The sequence below is a fragment of the Perca fluviatilis genome, chromosome 24 (genome assembly GCF_010015445.1).
Source record: "Perca fluviatilis chromosome 24, GENO_Pfluv_1.0, whole genome shotgun sequence".
Classification (NCBI taxonomy): domain Eukaryota; kingdom Metazoa; phylum Chordata; class Actinopteri; order Perciformes; family Percidae; genus Perca; species Perca fluviatilis.
The window spans coordinates 868,636-889,834 of record NC_053135.1 but is presented as its reverse complement, the minus strand read 5'-3'; the positions used below and the strand labels follow the sequence as shown (position 1 = coordinate 889,834).

At 37.3% G+C, this 21,199-nt stretch overlaps 1 protein-coding gene across 1 annotated transcript in view; it reads right to left on the bottom strand.

The window, feature by feature from the left end:
• LOC120554689 (atypical chemokine receptor 3-like) overlaps window positions 1-8,066 on the bottom strand; it is a 9,292-nt gene extending 1,226 nt beyond the window's left edge. The window contains exons 1-2 of the mRNA XM_039793703.1: window positions 7,772-8,066; window positions 2,724-3,608 (exon numbers count right to left, since the gene is read on the bottom strand). Of these exons, the coding sequence (XP_039649637.1) occupies window positions 2,724-3,592 (869 nt within the window). The 5' untranslated portion in view covers window positions 3,593-3,608; window positions 7,772-8,066. The remainder of the gene's footprint in view (window positions 1-2,723; window positions 3,609-7,771) is intronic.
• Between the last annotated feature and the right edge of the window lie 13,133 nt (window positions 8,067-21,199).

The window sequence follows — 21,199 nt, the reverse complement described above, 5'->3', positions numbered from 1 at the left end:
CAGAATTATATATCCACACAAAATTATATATAAACAGAATGATATATACACACAAAATTATACATACATACAAAATAGAAAGGAATATATACACAAAATTATATATACACGCAAAATTATATATAAAAAGAAAGATATACATACACAAAATTATATATACACACAAAATGATATATAAACAGAATTATATATACACACAAAATTATATATACACACAAAATAGAAAGGAATATATACACAAAATTATATATACACACGAAATTATATATAAACAGAATTATATATACACACAAAATTATATATACACACAAAATAGAAAGGAATATATACACAAAATTATATATACACACAAAATGATATATAAACAGAATTATATATACACACAAAATTATATATACACACAAAATAGAAAGGAATATATACACAAAATTATATATACACACAAAATTATATATAAACAGAATTATATATACACACAAAATAGAAAGGGATATATACACAAAATTATATATACACATAAAATTATATATATAAACAGAATCATATATACACACAAAATTATATATACACACAAAATAGAAAGGGATATATACACAAAATTATATATACACACAAAATTATATATAAGCAAATTATATATCCACACAAAATTATTATATAACAGAATGATATATACACACAAAATTATACATACATACAAAATAGAAAGGAATATATACACAAAATTATATATACACACAAAATTATATATAAAAAGAAAGATATATATACACAAAATTATATATACACACAAAATGATATATAAACAGAATTATATATACACACAAAATTATATATACACACAAAATAGAAAGGAATATATACACTAAATTATATATACACAAAAAAAATTATATATAAACAGAATTATATATACACAAAAATTATATATACACACAAAATAGAAAGGAATATATACACAAAATTATATATACACACAAAATTATATATAAACAGAATTATATATACACACAAAATTATATATACACACAAAATAGAAAGGAATATATACACAAAATTATATATACACACAAAATTATATATAAACAGAATTATATATATATACACAAAATTATATATACACACAAAATTATATATAAAACAGAATTATATATACACACAAAATAGAAAGGGATATATACACAAAATTATATATACACATAAAATTATATATATAAACAGAATCATATATACACACAAAATTTATATATACACACAAAATAGAAAGGGATATATACACAAAATTATATATACACACAAAATTATATATATAAACAGAATTATATATACACACAAAATTATATATACACACAAAATAGAAAGGGATATATACACAAAATTATATATACACACAAAATTATATATGAACAGAATTATATATATACACACAAAATTATATATACACACAAAATAGAAAGGAATATATACACTAAATTATATATACACACGAAATTATATATAAACAGAATTATATATACACACAAAATTATATATACACACAAAATAGAAAGGAATATATACACAAAATTATATATACACACAAAATTATATATAAACAGAATTATATATACACACAAAATTATATATACACACAAAATAGAAAGGGAATATATACACAAAATTATATATACACACAAAATTATATATAAACAGAATTATATATATATATACACAAAATTATATATACACACAAAATATATATAAAACAGAATTATATATACACACAAAATAGAAAGGGATATATACACAAAATTATATATACACATAAAATTATATATATAAACAGAATCATATATACACACAAAATTATATATACACACAAAATAGAAAGGAATATATACACAAAATTATATATACACACAAAATTATATATAAACAGAATTATATATATATATATACACAAAATTATATATACACACAAAATTATATATAAACACAAAATAGAAAGGAATATATACACAAAATTATATATACACACAAAATTATATATAAACAGAATTATATATACACACAAAATTATATATACACACAAAATAGAAAGGAATATATACACAAAATTATATATACACACAAAATTATATATAAACAGAATTATATATATATATACACAAAATTATATATACACACAAAATTATATATAAACAGAATTATATATACACACAAAATAGAAAGGGATATATACACAAAATTATATATACACATAAAATTATATATATAAACAGAATCATATATACACACAAAATTATATATACACACAAAATAGAAAGGGATATATACACAAAATTATATATACACACAAAATTATATATATAAACAGAATTATATATACACACAAAATTATATATACACACAAAATAGAAAGGGATATATACACAAAATTATATATACACACAAAATTATATATGAACAGAATTATATATATATACACACAAAATTATATATACACAGAAAATAGAAAGGAATATATACACAAAATTATATATACACACAAAATAGAAAGGAATATATACACACAAAATTATATATACACACAAAATTATAAATAAACAGAATTATATATACACACAAAATTATATATACACACAAAATAGAAAGGAATATATACACAAAATTATATATAAACAGAATTATATATACACACAAAATTATCAAACACACATGAAAATAGAAAGAAGTATACACACCTGAAGGGGAGGGCGCCGAGCAGGGACAGCGTGTCCAGCAGCAGCACGGCGTGGAACGGCAGCCAGCACGCCACGAACACCACGATGTAGGTCAGGATGATGCGCCGGCTGACGCGGCGCTCCTGGTCCGAGCCGGAGGGTATCGCGGCGGCGAGCAGCGCGTAGGAGACGGCGATGACGGGGAACGGTACGGCGAACCCCAGCACGGTGAAGCTGAGCTGCACGCCCACCATCCACTCCCGAGGGTTGTCGTGCGGGTACACCGGGCGGCACACGGCGCCGTCGTGATGCGACGACTTCACCGCCTGCAGGAAGTACGTGTCGGGGACGGACGCGGCGAGCGCCAGCAGCCAAACCAACACGCACATCAGCCGTCGCGTCGCTTTCCTCCGGCGGTTGTCTGGCGAGTCGCCGAGCAGCGTGACGGACACGTAGCGATCCACGCTCATGCAGGCGAGGAAGAAGATGCTGCCGAAGAGGTTGACGCTGAAGACGAGGTGCGTGAGTTTGCACGCCACGTCGCCGAACGGCCAGCGCCCGCCTTGCAGCAGCGAGGTCACCCACACGGGCAGCGTGGCGACCACGCACAGGTCGGCCGCGGCCAGGTTCAGGACGTACAGGTGCGTCTCGTAGCGAGGGCCGTCGCGCCGCAGGTTGACCCACACCACCAGGGCGTTGGCGGCGAGACCGACGAGGAAGACGAAGACGTAGAGGACGGAGAGGACGTGCAGGAAGGCGCCGTGGCTGACCGCGCCGCCGGAGCACAGCAGCGTCTCCACGCGCGACAGGTTGCCGTGGTCGGCCGCGGTCAGGTTTAGCTCCTCCCACAGCTCCATCAGCTCGGTGAGGTCGTTGGCGCTCAGACTCATGGTGATGATGTCACACCTGGGAAACAGAGAGATAGATCCTTTTAGTTTAACATGAAACAGACCCGAAATCACCATCACCAAACTCCACCAGACTCCATGTAAATAATCAGGACTTTTAGCGTGTATAGAGCCAGCATATCTCCACCAGACTCCATGTAAATAATCAGGACTTTTAGCGTGTATAGAGCCAGCATATCTCCACCAGACTCCATGTAAATAATCAGGACTTTTAGCGTGTATAGAGCCAGCATATCTCCACCAGACTCCATGTAAATAATCAGGACTTTTAGTGTGTATAGAGCCAGCATATCTCCACCAGACTCCATGTAAATAATCAGGACTTTTAGCGTGTATAGAGCCAGCATATCTCCACCAGACTCCATGTAAATAATCAGGACTTTTAAGCGTGTATAGAGCCAGCATATCTCCACCAGACTCCATGTAAATAATCAGGACTTTTAAGCGTGTATAGAGCCAGCATATCTCCACCAGACTCCATGTAAATAATCAGGACTTTTAGTGTGTATAGAGCCAGCATATCTCCACCAGACTCCATGTAAATAATCAGGACTTTTAGCGTGTATAGAGCCAGCATATCTCCACCAGACTCCATGTAAATAATCAGGACTTTTAGCGTGTATAGAGCCAGCATATCTCCACATGTAAATGGGTGAATTAAGGGTTAATTTCAACCAAACCAGAGTGGTGATTGTTGGAACAGTGGAAAGATGAACCAAGACGGCTTTTGGTATTTTAATTTAGTTTCTGTCCACTTTGAATAAAGTGTGTTTTAACGATGATAAAAGCCCTAATTATTTACATGGAGTCTGGTGGAGTTTGGTGATATCTGCAGGTAATAAAACCCTGCTGTCACAGACTGTCTGCTGATTACTGTGACCCTCCATTAAGGAGACCACCCACACACACACACACACACACATACACACACACACACATACATACACACACACACACACACACACACACACACACACACCAACAGAGGACGGATGTTCGGAGGTCAGAGGAGGCCAAACGATCCAGACATCATTAATAAACCGAAAGACTTTGAACTGACGTGTGTGTGTGTGTGTGTGTGTGTGTGTGTGTGTGTGTGTGTGTGTGTGTGTGTGTGTTCTTTATGTGTGTGTGTGTGTGTGTGTGTGTGTGTGTGTGTGTGTGTGTTCTGTGTGTGTGTGTGTCTTTATGTGTGTGTGTGTGTGTGTGTTTGTGTATTGGTGTGTGTTTTGCGTGCGTGTGGATTTCTGTGTGTGTGTCTTTATGTGTGTGTGTGTGTGTGTGTGTGTGTGTATTGGTGTGTGTGTGTGTGTGTATTTCTGTGTGTGTGTGTGTGTGTTTGTGTATGGGTGTGTGTTTGTGTATGGGTGTGTGTTTGTGTATGGGGGTGTGGGTGTGTGTGTTCAATATAGGCCACAAAAATCCTTTATAGCAACCAAAAGTTAGCAGAAGAGAGAGACAGAGAGAGAGAGACCGAGAGAGACAGACAGACAGACAGACAGACAGAGAGACAGAGAGACAGAGAGACAGAGACAGAGACAGAGAGAGAGAGAGAGAGAGAGAGACAGAGAGAGAGAGAGACAGAGGGAGAGAGAGAGAGAGAGACAGAGAGAGAGATAGAAAGAGAGACAGAGGGAGAGAGAAAGAGAGAGACAGACAGAGAGACAGAGAGACAGAGAGAGAGAGACAGAGACAGAGACAGAGACAGAGGGAGAGAGAGAGAGACAGAGGGAGAGAGAGAGAGAGAGACAGAGACAGAGACAGAGAGAGAGAGAGAGAGAGAGACAGAGGGAGAGAGAAAGAGAGCAAGAACAAATTACTAATTCAGAAATCAGAAAAAGCATCAATAATGTGACTACAGCTGTCAGCTGTTTGAGCACTGATTGGTTGGTTGATTGATTGGTGGATTGATTGATTGGTTGATTGATCTTCTGGCTCTTTGAGTCTTTTTGTCGTCTGAGAGGAGGAGGAGACACTCCGACTTTTATTGGAGAATAAAAACTCAACGGGAGACCTTTACACTGAAAGGTCACGGCCCTTCAAAATAAAAGTTTACTGCCGAGCGGAAACAAAGAGACAATTAGTGGTTCAGTCAGAGGACAGAAAACACGAGAACACACGAGTTCAGCGTGTCTAAACGTGCTCATGTTTCTGCTTCAGACATTTAAATCTAACATCTGAAGTTGTGACTTTTTCAGGGATAAAAATGTGACTTTTTTTAGGATGAAATTGTGAATTTTTTTGCATAAAATTGTGACTTTTTTAGGGTAAAGTTGTGACAGAGAAAGGAAAGTTATAACTTTTTTGAAAACCTAAGTGGACAAATGTTTGATTTTATTCATAAATAGATAATTACGTTTTATTTTTTTTATTTCATTTTAATTTTTTTTATTAATTTATAAATATTAATTAATATTTAATTAATTTGTGACTTTTTTTAGGATACAATTGTGACTTTTTTAGTTTAAAATTGTGACTTTTTAGTATAATATTAAGACTTTTTGAGGATTAAATTGTGATTTTGTTTTTGTTTAAAGTTTTGACTTTTTCAGGCATAAAGTTGTGACTTTTTTTAGTTTAAAATTGTGACTGTTTTTAGGATAAAATCTTAACATTTCGAGGATAAAGTTGTAACTTTCCAGGATAAAGTCAGAATAAAACAATACACATTATAATAAGTCTTTACGTAAAAACTCCCTTTTTAAAACTCCTAATTTATCCATTTAAAAATGCTCTGGCCTCCACAGACTTTAATGCACTTCATAAAATCTTCTCCCAGTTTATCTGCAGCCCATTTAACAGTTTCACATCTCGCCAACAGTTAAATATCTGTAATGAACTTTCAAAATAAAAGTACCATCAATCATTATCATTGTTTTTATTAAGAATATTAAGTTACAAGAGGTCAAATGTTTTACTTTCTAGATAAACGGAGCTGTAACTATGAGACACACTTATTTACCCCCAGGTTTATGTTAATGCCCCTCATACATAAACACAGTGAAACCAGAGCTCCCATTCAATGTTAAACCCAGTTTGGGTGATAAGGCGCCAGCTGCGTGGACTCCCGTTTGTAATGCACCATTAACAACAGCCTCCGGAACGCGCCACAACGAATGACGCGCCGAACTCGGTTGAAAAATCCTCACATTTAAAGAATGATTGCGTCATTCGGAAACGTCATCACGTTAAAAACACAAAACGTTGATACGTGTAATAATAGAAATGACTCACTCTTTAATTCGGCTCAGTTTCTACACACCACGAAGGGACATTTCTACTTAGAATTGTAACTTTTAGAAGCATTTATTAACACCATTTCCATCCTACTAAATACGCCGATGGGGGCAGCTCACATAGGACCCGAAAACCCCATTCTTAGAAGTTAAGATTGTTGTATATATGTGTTTGTTGTTGTTTGCTTGCCGAATACACCAGATAACATTCCTGGTTACAACTAACATATTGTCGTTTTCCTACAGAAGTCGAATAATTGCCTGTACGTGAAAACATAAAAAAACGACATATTTTTAAGGGAAGTCTGGCATTAAGTCTATTGATTGCAACGCAACTGAACGAATCAGATAGCTCAGTTGTTGTTTTTTTTGGCAACTTGTTGAATATCTTGCACATTAAGATAAGGCGCAGGTTCCGTACAAACTCCGCTGTTAAAATACGCAAATTAAGGTTTATTATCTAATTGGAAAACGTCAACAATTTATAACACATATATTACGACTTTTATAGAAGAAACTTTATGCAAGCTTCAATTCGGCTCGCATTTCAGACACCATCACAGGACGTCTGTACAGGTTGAAGGATGTTCTGTACTAACAAGACTAACAATTTTAGACGATCTAAAACCAATAAATACAGGTTAAGAATTTTTTTTTAAAGTGGTGTTTGGTAGAAGAGTAGTATGCCGAATACACCACAGAACATCAATGGTTACTAATAACATTTAATAGTTTCCCTACAGAGTTACGTGCGTTTACCTGTGTGTGAAAACTTTAAAAAATGACCCTTTTTAAAAGGGAGTCTGGGTTGTAGTCTTTGAACTGCGTCAGAGAGCAGAACACATCGGGGTTTACCTGCAGAAATATGAGAGATGGAGCCGAACTGCATTTAGTTCCCCACTATTTAAAGAGTTTAAACACTTACAGGTCAGACGGGAGAGTTTAGGTTAGCTTGCTCCGAGTGTTTCTTCCGGGTAAATCCAGGTCCGGAGGCGGGTCAATGTCCAGTTTCTCCGGCCGAGAGTGTGAGACCGAGACCGAGACTGAGACTGAGACCCCCTTCTCTTGTGTTTGCGGTTTAATAAACAGCAGAAAGAGGAGAAGCTACGCCCACAGAGACAGGCAGCTCCGCGGTGATTTATTGCGGCTTCAGCTGCGGGACAAAACAAGTGAAGGATGTGCGAAAAAAGAAGTGCGGATTTCCATTTAAAGCGCAAACAATAGCGTCACAGATGTGTGACGTCCGAATGCTCCCGATGGATACGCGGATAACAACTCAGAGTTCATTCATGTATTTCTATTTAGAAACATTTGGAGACGCAGGGAAATAATAAGTCCATTTTGACTTTCTGTCTGATGGTTCCGTTAGTAAAATGTCATTATTTTAATTCAGTAAATAAAACATTTATTTAATTAAATCATGTAAATATAATTATTTAATAAAAGAAAATTATTATATACTGTACATATTAAGACGGCTATTTTACCAATTTATATAAAATTTTTAAATATTAATTTAAAAAATGTAAAAGAGAATAAAAAGTTATGAAAACATAACTAAAATAAATTTAAAAATAAAATTAAAAACATTAAATGTAAAACATAATATTGAAAAATACAAACGTACTAAATAAACACGTCTAAAAATAATTTTATATATAATAATTAATCTAAAAAAAAGGCAAATAAGATAACATTTGAATAAAACATTAAGAAATAATTAAAAACGGAATAAAAATAACAATAAAAGTAATATTTATAAATTAATTTTAAAAATTAAAATGAAATAAAAAAATAAATAAAACGAATCTATATATTTATGAATAAAATTAAACATTTGTCCACTTAGGTTTTCAATAAAGTTATAACAGTTCTTCTCCTCTTTCCTTTCTCTGTCAGGAATCCTGTCCGAGGACTCTCCGTGGTGCGCATGCGCGACGTTGCTACGCTCCGCTGCACAGAAACAGCAACAGAACACAGCTGCTGCAGCTCTGCTGCAAACAACCGAGATTTTTTTTTTAGGATTCTGGAGGCCCCGGCGCGTGCAGTGCGATGACGTCACGCAGGTAAGCTCTGATTAATCATGGGGAACAAAATCCAGAAATCAGTATTTAAACCGTGTGATGTTTTCTGGTGTTGAAGAAATGTTCCCCAAACTGAGGATTTAGGCTATTGTGTGTGTGTGGGCGTTTCCATGACAACAAGACAGGCTTGCTTTGTGTGAAAGAGTCCCATAAACAAAGTCAACTTTCTAACACAAACAACTCCTAAAAGTGAGTTATTTTTAACACGTTTTATCTTTAGGCTTTTTGGGAGTTATGTATTCATTATCTGCTCTAGCTTTTTATAACATTTTAGACACAGATATGGTGATAATAACGGTCCAAAGTTATGTCAAACTGCATGATGTTTTTATTAAAAACATCACATTGTCTTGAGGGAAGACCCCCTAAAGCCCTCTGCCAAATATGCGCACCTAAATCTTTGACAAACCCAGGGAAAACACGCTATTGGCCACTGTAAATGCTAAGTCCCTCCCCTAGCCTCTGATTGGCTGGAACTCGTTGCCTTCGTTGGTTGGATTGGTTAGGTACAGGTATAGACATACTGTTGGGTTCAGGAGATTGACAAGTGTGTGTGTGTGTGTGTCTGTGTGTGCATGTGAGTCTGCGCGTGTGTGTGTTTGTTTGTGTGTGTCACCAATGCGTGTGTGGTATTGCCATCGCATTAATGTGTACCAGTAATGTGCTGCCTGTGTGTGTGTGTGTAGTAATGTCGTCGTGTGTGTGTGTGCTTGTGTGTGTGTGTGTGTGTGTGTGTGTGTGTGCATGTGCATGTGCATGTGTGTCTGCGTGTGTGTGTGTGTGTGTGTCTTTGTATGTGTCTGTGTGTGTGTGTGCATGCGTGTGTGTGTGTGTTCGTGTGTGTGTGTGTGTGCGTGCGTGCGTGTGTGTGTGTGTGTGTGTGTGTGTGTGTGTGTGTCGTGCATGTGTGCATGTGTGTCTTAGCGTGTGTGTGGTATGTCTTGTATGTGTCTGTGTGTGTGTGTGTGTGTGTGTGCTTGTGTGTGCATCGCGTGTGTGTGTGTGTGTGTTGTGTGTCTGTGTGTGTGTGTGCATGTGCGTGTGTGTGCGTGTGTGTGTGTGTGTGATGGATGGTTGGTTGGTGGGATGGTCAGTGATGATGGTGATTGGTCCTGCAGCGAAACATCTCTTAGAAAAAACAGGAACATGACCAAAATATCAGCCTGGAAACCACAGGAACATACTCCAAGATATCGACCTTCTGGAAACCACAGGAACATACTCCCAGATAATCAGTCAAACAGGAACATACTCAAGATATCCGATCTAGAAACCTGAGAACATACTCCCAGAAATATCGGCCTGGAAACCACAGGAAAATACCACAAAATATCGGCCTGGAAACAGGAACATGCAAATATCGGCAGGAAACCTGGGAAAATAATAAAATATCAGCCGCAGGAAACCGCAGGAAGAATATCCCAAATATCAGCCACAAACCTGGGAAAATATCCCAAAAATATCGGCCACCGGAAACGCAGGGAACATACCCCAAATATCGGCTTACAGAACACAGGAAAATATCTTTAAAATATCAGCCGCAGAACCGCAGGGAACATATCCCCAGAGTATCAGCCTGGAAACCTGGGAAATATCCCCAAATATCAGCCTGGAAACCTGGGAAAATATCCCCAAATATCAGCCTGGAAACCTGGGAACATATCCCAAAATATCAGCCTGGAAACCTGGGAACATATCCCAAAAATATCAGCCTGGAAACCTGGGAACATATCCCAAAATATCAGCCTAGAAACCTGGGAACATACTCCAAAATATCAGCCTGGAAACCTGGGAACATACCCCAAAATATCAGCCTGGAAACCTGGGAACATACTCCAAAATATCAGCCTGGAAACCTGGGAAAATACCCCAAAATATCAGCCTGGAAACCTGGGAACATACTCCAAAATATCAGCCTAGAAACCTGGGAACATACCCCAAAATATCAGCCTGGAAAACTGGGAACATACTCCAAAATATCAGCCTGGAAACCTGGGAACATACCCCAAAATATCAGCCTGGAAACCTGGGAACATACTCCAAAATATCAGCCTGGAAACCTGGGAACATACTCCAAAATATCAGCCTAGAAACCTGGGAACATACTCCAAAATATCAGCCTAGAAACCTGGGAACATACTCCAAAATATCAGCCTGGAAACCTGGGAACATACTCCAAAATATCAGCCTGGAAACCTGGGAACATACTCCAAAATATCAGCCTAGAAACCTGGGAAAATACTCCCAAAATATCAGCCTAGAAACCTGGGAACATACTCCAAAATATCAGCCTAGAAACCTGGGAACATACTCCAAAATATCATCTTAGAAAACTGGGAAAATACTCCAAAATATCATCTTAGAAACCTGGGAACATACCCCCAAAATATCAGCCTAGAAACCTGGGAACATACCCCAAAAATATCAGCCTAGAAACCTGGGAACATACTCCAAAAATATCATCTTAGAAAACTGGGAACATACTGCAAAAATATCAGCCTAGAAACCTGGGAACATACTCCAAAATATCAGCCTAGAAACCTGGGAACATACCCAAAAATATCAGCCTAGAAACCTGGGAACATACCCCAAAAATATCAGCCTAGAAACCTGGGAACATACTCCAAAAATATCATCTTAGAAAACTGGGAACATACTCCAAAATATCAGCCTAGAAACCTGGGAACATACTCCAAAATATCAGCCTGGAAACCTGGGAACATACTCCAAAATATCAGCCTGGAAACCTGGGAACATACTCCAAAATATCAGCCTAGAAACCTGGGAACATACTCCAAAATATCAGCCTAGAAACCTGGGAACATACTCCAAAATATCAGCCTGGAAACCTGGGAACATACTCCAAAATATCAGCCTGGAAACCTGGGAACATACTCCAAAATATCAGCCTAGAAACCTGGGAAAATACCCCAAAATATCAGCCTAGAAACCTGGGAACATACTCCAAAATATCAGCCTAGAAACCTGGGAACATACTCCAAAATATCATCTTAGAAAACTGGGAAAATACTCCAAAATATCATCTTAGAAACCTGGGAACATACCCCAAAATATCAGCCTAGAAACCTGGGAACATACCCCAAAATATCAGCCTAGAAACCTGGGAACATACTCCAAAATATCATCTTAGAAAACTGGGAACATACTGCAAAAATATCAGCCTAGAAACCTGGGAACATACTCCAAAATATCAGCCTAGAAACCTGGGAACATACTCCAAAATATCAGCCTAGAAACCTGGGAACATACCCCAAAATATCAGCCTAGAAACCTGGGAACATACTCCAAAATATCATCTTAGAAAACTGGGAACATACTCCAAAATATCAGCCTAGAAACCTGGGAACATACTCCAAAATATCAGCCTAGAAACCTGGGAACATACTCCAAAATATCAGCCTAGAAACCTGGGAACATACTCCAAAATATCAGCCTAGAAACCTGGGAACATACCCCAAAATATCACCTTAGAAACCTGGGAACATACCCCAAAATATCACCTTAGAAACCTGGGAACATACCCCAAAATATCAGCCTAGAAACCTGGGAACATACCCCAAAATATCAGCCTAGAAACCTGGGAACATACTCCAAAATATCAGCCTAGAAACCTGGGAACATACTCCAAAATATCAGCCTAGAAACCTGGGAACATACTCCAAAATATCAGCCTAGAAACCTGGGAACATACTCCAAAATATCAGCCTAGAAACCTGGGAACATACTCCAAAATATCAGTCTAGAAACCTGGGAACATACTCCAAAATATCAGCCTGGAAACCTGGGAACATACTCCAAAATATCAGCCTGGAAACCTGGGAACATACTCCAAAATATCAGCCTAGAAACCTGGGAAAATACCCCAAAATATCAGCCTAGAAACCTGGGAACATACCCCAAAATATCAGCCTAGAAACCTGGGAACATACTCCAAAATATCAGCCTGGGAACATACTCCAAGATATCACCTTAGAAAACTGGGAAAATACTCCAAAATATCATCTTAGAAACCTGGGAACATACTCCAAAATATCATCTTAGAAACCTGGGAACATACCCCAAAATATCAGCCTAGAAACCTGGGAACATACTCCAAAATATCATCTTAGAAACCTGGGAACATACTCCAAAATATCAGCCTAGAAACCTGGGAACATACCCCAAAATATCAGCCTAGAAACCTGGGAACATACTCCAAAATATCAGCCTAGAAACCTGGGAACATACTCCAAAATATCATCTTAGAAAACTGGGAACATACTGCAAAAATATCAGCCTGGAAACCTGGGAACATACTCCAAAATATCATCTTAGAAACCTGGGAACATACTCCAAAATATCAGCCTAGAAACCTGGGAACATACTCCAAAATATCATCTTAGAAACCTGGGAACATACTGCAAAAATATCAGCCTAGAAACCTGGGAACATACCCCAAAATATCACCTTAGAAACCTGGGAACATACCCCAAAATATCACCTTAGAAACCTGGGAACATACCCCAAAAATATCACCTAGGAAACCTGGGAACATACTCCAAAAATATCAGCCTAGAAACCTGGGAACATACCCCAAAATATCAGCCTAGAAACCTGGGAACATACCCCAAAATATCAGCCTAGAAACCTGGGAACATACTCCAAAATATCAGCCTAGAAACCTGGGAACATACTCCAAAATATCAGCCTAGAAACCTGGGAACATACTGCAAAAATATCAGCCTGGAAACCTGGGAACATACTCCAAAAATATCAGCCTAGAAACCTGGGAACATACCCCAAAATATCAGCCTAGAAACCTGGGAACATACTCCAAAAATATCAGCCTAGAAACCTGGGAACATACTCCAAAATATCAGCCTAGAAACCTGGGAACATACCCCAAAATATCAGCCTAGAAACCTGGGAACATACCCCAAAATATCAGCCTAGAAACCTGGGAACATACTGCAAAAATATCAGCCTGGAAACCTGGGAACATACTCCAAAATATCAGCCTAGAAACCTGGGAAAATACCCCAAAATATCAGCCTAGAAACCTGGGAACATACTCCAAAATATCAGCCTGGAAACCTGGGAACATACTCCAAAATATCAGCCTAGAAACCTGGGAAAATACTCCAAAATATCAGCCTAGAAACCTGGGAACATACTCCAAAATATCAGCCTAGAAACATACTCCAAGATATCACCTTAGAAAACTGGGAAAATACTCCAAAATATCATCTTAGAAACCTGGGAACATACTCCAAAATATCAACTTAGAAACCTGGGAACATACCCCAAAATATCATCTTAGAAACCTGGGAACATACTCCAAAATATCATCTTAGAAACCTGGGAACATACTCCAAAATATCAGCCTAGAAACCTGGGAACATACCCCAAAATATCAGCCTAGAAACCTGGGAACATACTCCAAAATATCAGCCTAGAAACCTGGGAACATACTCCAAAATATCATCTTAGAAAACTGGGAACATACTGCAAAAATATCAGCCTAGAAACCTGGGAACATACCCCAAAATATCACCTTAGAAACCTGGGAACATACCCCAAAATATCACCTTAGAAACCTGGGAACATACTCCAAAATATCATCTTAGAAAACTGGGAACATACTGCAAAAATATCAGCCTGGAAACCTGGGAACATACTCCAAAATATCATCTTAGAAAACTGGGAACATACTGCAAAAATATCAGCCTAGAAACCTGGGAACATACCCCAAAATATCACCTTAGAAACCTGGGAACATACCCCAAAATATCAGCCTAGAAACCTGGGAACATACCCCAAAATATCAGCCTGGAAACCTGGGAACATACTCCAAAATATCAGCCTAGAAACCTGGGAACATACTCCAAAATATCAGCCTAGAAACCTGGGAACATACCCCAAAATATCAGCCTAGAAACCTGGGAACATACTGCAAAAATATCAGCCTGGAAACCTGGGAACATACCCCAAAATATCAGCCTAGAAACCTGGGAACATACTCCAAAATATCATCTTAGAAAACTGGGAACATACTGCAAAAATATCAGCCTAGAAACCTGGGAACATACTGCAAAAATATCAGCCTGGAAACCTGGGAACATACTCCAAAATATCAGCCTAGAAACCTGGGGAACATACTGCAAAAATATCAGCCTAGAAACCTGGGAACATACCCCAAAATATCAGCCTAGAAACCTGGGAACATACTGCAAAAATATCAGCCTGGAAACCTGGGAACATACCCCAAAATATCAGCCTAGAAACCTGGGAACATACTGCAAAAATATCAGCCTGGAAACCTGGGAACATACCCCAAAATATCAGCCTAGAAACCTGGGAACATACTGCAAAAATATCAGCCTAGAAACCTGGGAACATACTCCAAAATATCAGCCTGGAAACCTGGGAAAATATCCCCAAATATCAGCCTAGAAACCTGGGAACATACTGCAAAAATATCAGCCTGGAAACCTGGGAACATACCCCAAAATATCAGCCTGGAAACCTGGGAACATACTCCAAAATATCAGCCTAGAAACCTGGGAACATACTCCAAAATATCAGCCTAGAAACCTGGGAACATACTCCAAAATATCAGCCTAGAAACCTGGGAACATACTCCAAGATATCACCTTAGAAAACTGGGAACATACTGCAAAAATATCAGCCTGGAAACCTGGGAACATACCCCAAAATATCAGCCTAGAAACCTGGGAACATACCCCAAAATATCAGCCTAGAAACCTGGGAACATACCCCAAAAATATCAGCCTAGAAACCTGGGAACATACTGCAAAATATCAGCCTAGAAACCTGGGAACATACTGCAAAAATATCAGCCTGGAACATGTTGTGACAGATGTGACCGAGAGGAATTACAGTAAACATTGCTCAACATGAATGAGCGTGTAGATAAAGAAGAGGACTGCTGACTGCTGCAGGCTATCTGCACATCAATGATTCATCTTGTGTTGCTGCAGCCGACTAACGCACAATCTAACTCGTCTCTTAGTGAGTGAGAAGATATCAGGGTTTATTAGGAACTTACATTCCTCCAAAAGGCCTCCGATCCCTCCGGAAGGAACTAATTATTCAGACGATTTTTGCAGATTATATATCGTCACTTTTTGTCACTGTTTTTGGAAGTTTGTCGTCTTTTTTTGACCTATTCTTGCCTTTCTTCCTTACTTTTTTCCACTGTCTTTTTCTGCTTTTTTCAAATTTTGTGTCTTGTTTATTTTTTATTTTTTGTCACTTTATTCAATTATTTTCTGTTTTTTTTCAACGTTTTTGTCACTTTTTTCAATTTTTTCTTGTCTTTTTAGTCAGTTTTTTTCAAAGTTTTTGTCACTGTTTTTGGAAGTTTGTCATCTTTTTTTGTTGCTTGTTTTGACCTATTCTTGCCTTTCTTCCTTACTTTTTTCTACTGTCTTTTTTCAGGGTTTTTTTCTGCTTTTTTCAAAGTTTTTGTCGCGGTTTTTGGAAGTTTGTCGTCTTTTTTTGTTGCTTGTTTTGACCTATTCTTGCCTTTCTTCCTTACTTTTTCTACTGTCTTTTTTCTACTGTCTTTTTCTGCTTTTTTCAAATTTTGTGTCCTTTTTTTTTTGTTTTTGTCACTTTTTTCAATTTTTTCTTGTCTTTTTAGTCAGTTTTTTTCAAAGTTTTTGTCACTGTTTTTGGAAGTTTGTCGTCTTTTTTTGTCGCTTATTTTGACCTATTCTTGCCTTTCTTCCTTACTTTTTTCTACTGTCTTTTTTCAGGGTTTTTTTCTGCTTTTTTCAAAGTTTTTGTCACTTTTTTTTGTCATTTTTTCAGGTTTTTTTCTGCTTTTTTCAAAGTTTTTGTCGAGGTTTTTGGAAGTTTGTCGTCTTTTTTTGTTGCTTGTTTTGACCTATTCTTGCCTTTCTTCCTTACTTTTTTCCACTGTCTTTTTTCTACTGTCTTTTTCTGCTTTTGTCAAATTTTGTGTCTTGTTTATTTTTTATTTTTTGTCACTTTATTCAATTATTTTCTGTTTTTTTTCAACGTTTTTGTCACTTTTTTCAATTTTTTCTTGTCTTTTTAGTCAGTTTTTTTCAAAGTTTTTGTCGCGGTTTTTGGAAGTTTGTCGTCTTTTTTTGTTGCTTGTTTTGACCTATTCTTGCCTTTCTTCCTTACTTTTTTCTACTGTCTTTTTTCTACTGTCTTTTTCTGCTTTTGTCAAATTTTGTGTCCTTTTTTTTTTGTTTTTGTCACTTTATTCAATTTTTTTCTGTTTTTTTTCAAAGTTTTTGTCACTTTTTTCAATTTTTTCTTGTCTTTTTAGTCAGTTTTTTTCAAAGTTTTTGTCACTGTTTTTGGAAGTTTGTCGTCTTTTTTTGTTGCTTGTTTTGACCTATTCTTGCCTTTCTTCCTTACTTTTTTCCACTGTCTTTTTTCTACTGTCTTTTTCTGTATTTTTCAATTTTTTGTCTTGTTTTATTTTTTATTTTTTGTCACTTTATTAAATTTTTTTCTGCTTTTTTTCAACGTTTTTGTCACTTTTTTCAATTTTTTCTTGTCTTTTTAGTCAGTTTTTTTTCAAAGTTTTTGTCGCGGTTTTTGGAAGTTTGTCGTCTTTTTTTGTCGCTTGTTTTGACCTATTCTTGCCTTTCTTCCTTACTTTTTTCTACTGTCTTTTTAAGCTTTTTTCAAAAAAATTTTATTTTTTTATTTTTTTTGTCACTTTATTCAATTTTTTCTGTTTTTTTCAAATTTTTTGTCACTTTTTTGTCTTTTTTTCAGGTTTTTTTCAAAGTTTTTGTCACTTTTTTTGTCTTTTTTTCAGGTTTTTTCAAAGTTTTTGTCCATTTTTCTTCCAAGTTTGTCTCTTATTTGTATTTTTTTGTCCCTTTCGTCGCCCTAGTGTTGCCTTCCTTCTTTCTACTGTGTGTTTTGTCGAAGTTTTTATTACTAATTTCGACCTATTCTTGCCCTACTTTCCTTTTACTTTTTAAATCGCCTTTTTTCCATCATCATTTAAATTCTTCCAGTTTTCCAGGTCCCAGGCTGTTGTGTAGTAAATCTATCCCTGACATCTCTGGATTCTTCCTCTTTATAGAGACTTTAGGGAGTACATGGCTTAAAAGCACTGTTCAAAGTGGGGGAACATTATGGAAAACAGCCTGAGAACCAGTGTGAAAACTGATCAAGTCGAGTATTAAAAAGTGAGGTAATTTGACTCGGCTACAGCTCTGTGTCTGACTTAATGTCCTGCCCACAAAACCATCTGACTCACTTCTCATGGACCAGAGAGGAAACTTAGAGTGCATCTCGTAGCCCTTAAACTGCCTCCTCGATTCCTCCACTCGCCTCAAGAGGAAATCACCGGAGGAGAGAGGCTACGAGCAACTGTGTTTTTAGAGGGATGAGACATCCTTTTTCTCTGAAGCGTTACATGAGTTTGTCGGCTGTTTGGGTGGAGTTAACGAAGGCTTTTTAGCTGCACAGCATCCGTGAAGCCTGCTCTCATGTTTCCTCTCTCATGGCTCCCTGGTGATCGCTCTCCGATGCTCGCCGCTCGCTCCTCAGGTTAGAAATAAGACGGTGAGAGAGGGTCTTCATCGCCCTTTCAGCCGAGGAGTCGAGGAGCTATCACATAAGGTAAGATGCATTAGTTTATGTTGTTAGAAACTATTCGTGTCTGATGTGACTGATAAGAACCAGACTCCATGTAAATAATCAGGACTTTTAGCGTGTATAGAGCCAGCATATCTCCACCAGACTCCATGTAAATAATCAGGACTTTTAGCGTGTATAGAGCCAGCATATCTCCACCAGACTCCATGTAAATAATCAGGACTTTTAGCGTGTATAGAGGCAGCATATCTCCACCAGACTCCATGTAAATAATCAGGACTTTTAGCGTGTGTATAGAGCCAGCATATCTCCACCAGACTCCATGTAAATAATCAGGACTTTTAGCGGTATAGTAGAGCCAGCGTATCTCCACCAGACTCCATGTAAATAATCAGGACTTTTAGCGTAATAGAGCCAGCATATCTCCACCAGACTCCATGTAAATAATCAGGACTTTTAGCGTGTATAGAGCCAACATATCTCCACCAGACTCCATGTAAATAATCAGGACTTTTAGCGTGTATAGAGCCAGCATATCTCCACCAGACTCCATGTAAATAATCAGGACTTTTAGCGTGTATAGAGCCAGCATATCTCCACCAGACTCCATGTAAATAATCAGGACTTTTAGCGTGTATAGAGCCAGCATATCTCCACATGTAAATGGGTGAATTAAGGGTTTATTTCAACCAAACCAGAGCGGTGATTGTTGGAACAGTGGAAAGATGAACCAAGGCGGCTTTTGGTAGTTTTATTTAGTTTCTGTCCACTTTGAATGAAGTGTGTTTTACGATGATAAAAGTCCTGATTATTTACATGGAGTCTGGTGGATTTAATGAGTGGTTTTTAGTGTTTAGCGGTAAGCAAACATTGGGCATTTCTAACCACTTCCCGGCGACTGAAATTAAAGTTATAAAGGACTACAAGACGTCTTCTATATATATGACTCATTGAATCTAATCTAAAAGATACAGAAAAATGACTGATTGTCTTTTACAGCAGCTTTTTACAGAGAAAAAGGAAGTGACATTACCGAGAGATACTATCTTCTTATCTCTGTTCAGGCCCGGCATCTCCTACACATGTGCTCTGCCCTCAGAGGCATTGTGTACTTTTCACAAGGTCAGTGGCTCTCATGCACACAGACTTTATGCAACTTTTAGCAACACTAACAATGAAGCAACGATTATAGCAAGCCTAACTTCTCTAACAGAACTATACGCGGGGAAACAGACATGTAAAGTACAGGCCAAAAGTTTGGACACACCTTCTCATTCAATGCGTTTCCTTTTTATTTTCCGATTGTTACATTGCAGCTGGCGCATCAAAACTATGAATGAACACATATGGAATTATGTACTTAACAAAAAGTGTGAAATAACTGAAAACATGTCTTATATTTTAGATTCTTCAAGTAGCCACCCTTTGCTTTTTATTAATAAGGGAATAACTTCCACTAATTAACCCTGACAAAGCACACCTGTGAAGGTAAAACCATTTCAGGTGACTACCTCATGAAGCTCATTGAGAGAACACCAAGGGTTTGCAGAGTTATCAATAAAAGCAAAGGGTGGCTACTTTGAAGAATCTAAAATATAAGACATGTTTTCAGTTATTTCACACTTTTTTGTTAAGTACATAACTCCATATGTGTTCATTCATAGTTTTGATGCCTTCAGTGAGAATCTACAATGTAAACAGTCATGAAAATAAAAAGGAAACGCATTGAATGAGAAGGTGTGTCCAAACTTTTGGCCTGTACTGTAGGACATGTTTGTTGTTAGAAATTGAAACAGAAAGTGAAAGAATTAAAAGCCATGAGGCCTTTTGATCACCACTTCTGTTTGTATTAAAGTAATTAGTTATTACAACATGTTTAGTATAAATCATAAAAGTCACTTTATGGACATTTGTAGTTATAATAAAGCTTGATACAGTCCCCTAAACTGACCTTACAATATATATGTGTAGCCTGTTAAGGCTAGAAAGGATCCCTACAGAGATAGACCTTTTAGTTAAAGAGTAAGATCCTTTTAGTTTAACATGAAACAGCCCCGAAATCACCATCACCAAACTACACCAGACTCCATGTAAATAATCAGGACTTTTAGCGTGTATAGAGCCAGCATATCTCCACCAGACTCCATGTAAATAATCAGGACTTTTAGTGTGTATAGAGCCAGCATATCTCCACCAGACTCCATGTAAATAATCAGGACTTTTAGTGTGTATAGAGCCAGCATATCTCCACCAGACTCCATGTAAATAATCAGGACTTTTAGCGTGTATAGAGCCAGCATATCTCCACCAGACTCCATGTAAATAATCAGGACTTTTAGCGTGTATAGAGCCAGCATATCTCCACCAGACTCCATGTAAATAATCAGGACTTTTAGCGTGTATAGAGCCAGCATATCTCCACCAGACTCCATGTAAATAATCAGGACTTTTAGTGTGTATAGAGCCAGCATATCTCCACCAGACTCCATGTAAATAATCAGGACTTTTAGCGTGTATAGAGCCAGCATATCTCCACCAGACTCCATGTAAATAATCAGGACTTTAGCGTGTATAGAGCCAGCATATCTCCACCAGACTCCATGTAAATAATCAGGACTTTTAGTGTGTATAGAGCCAGCATATCTCCACCA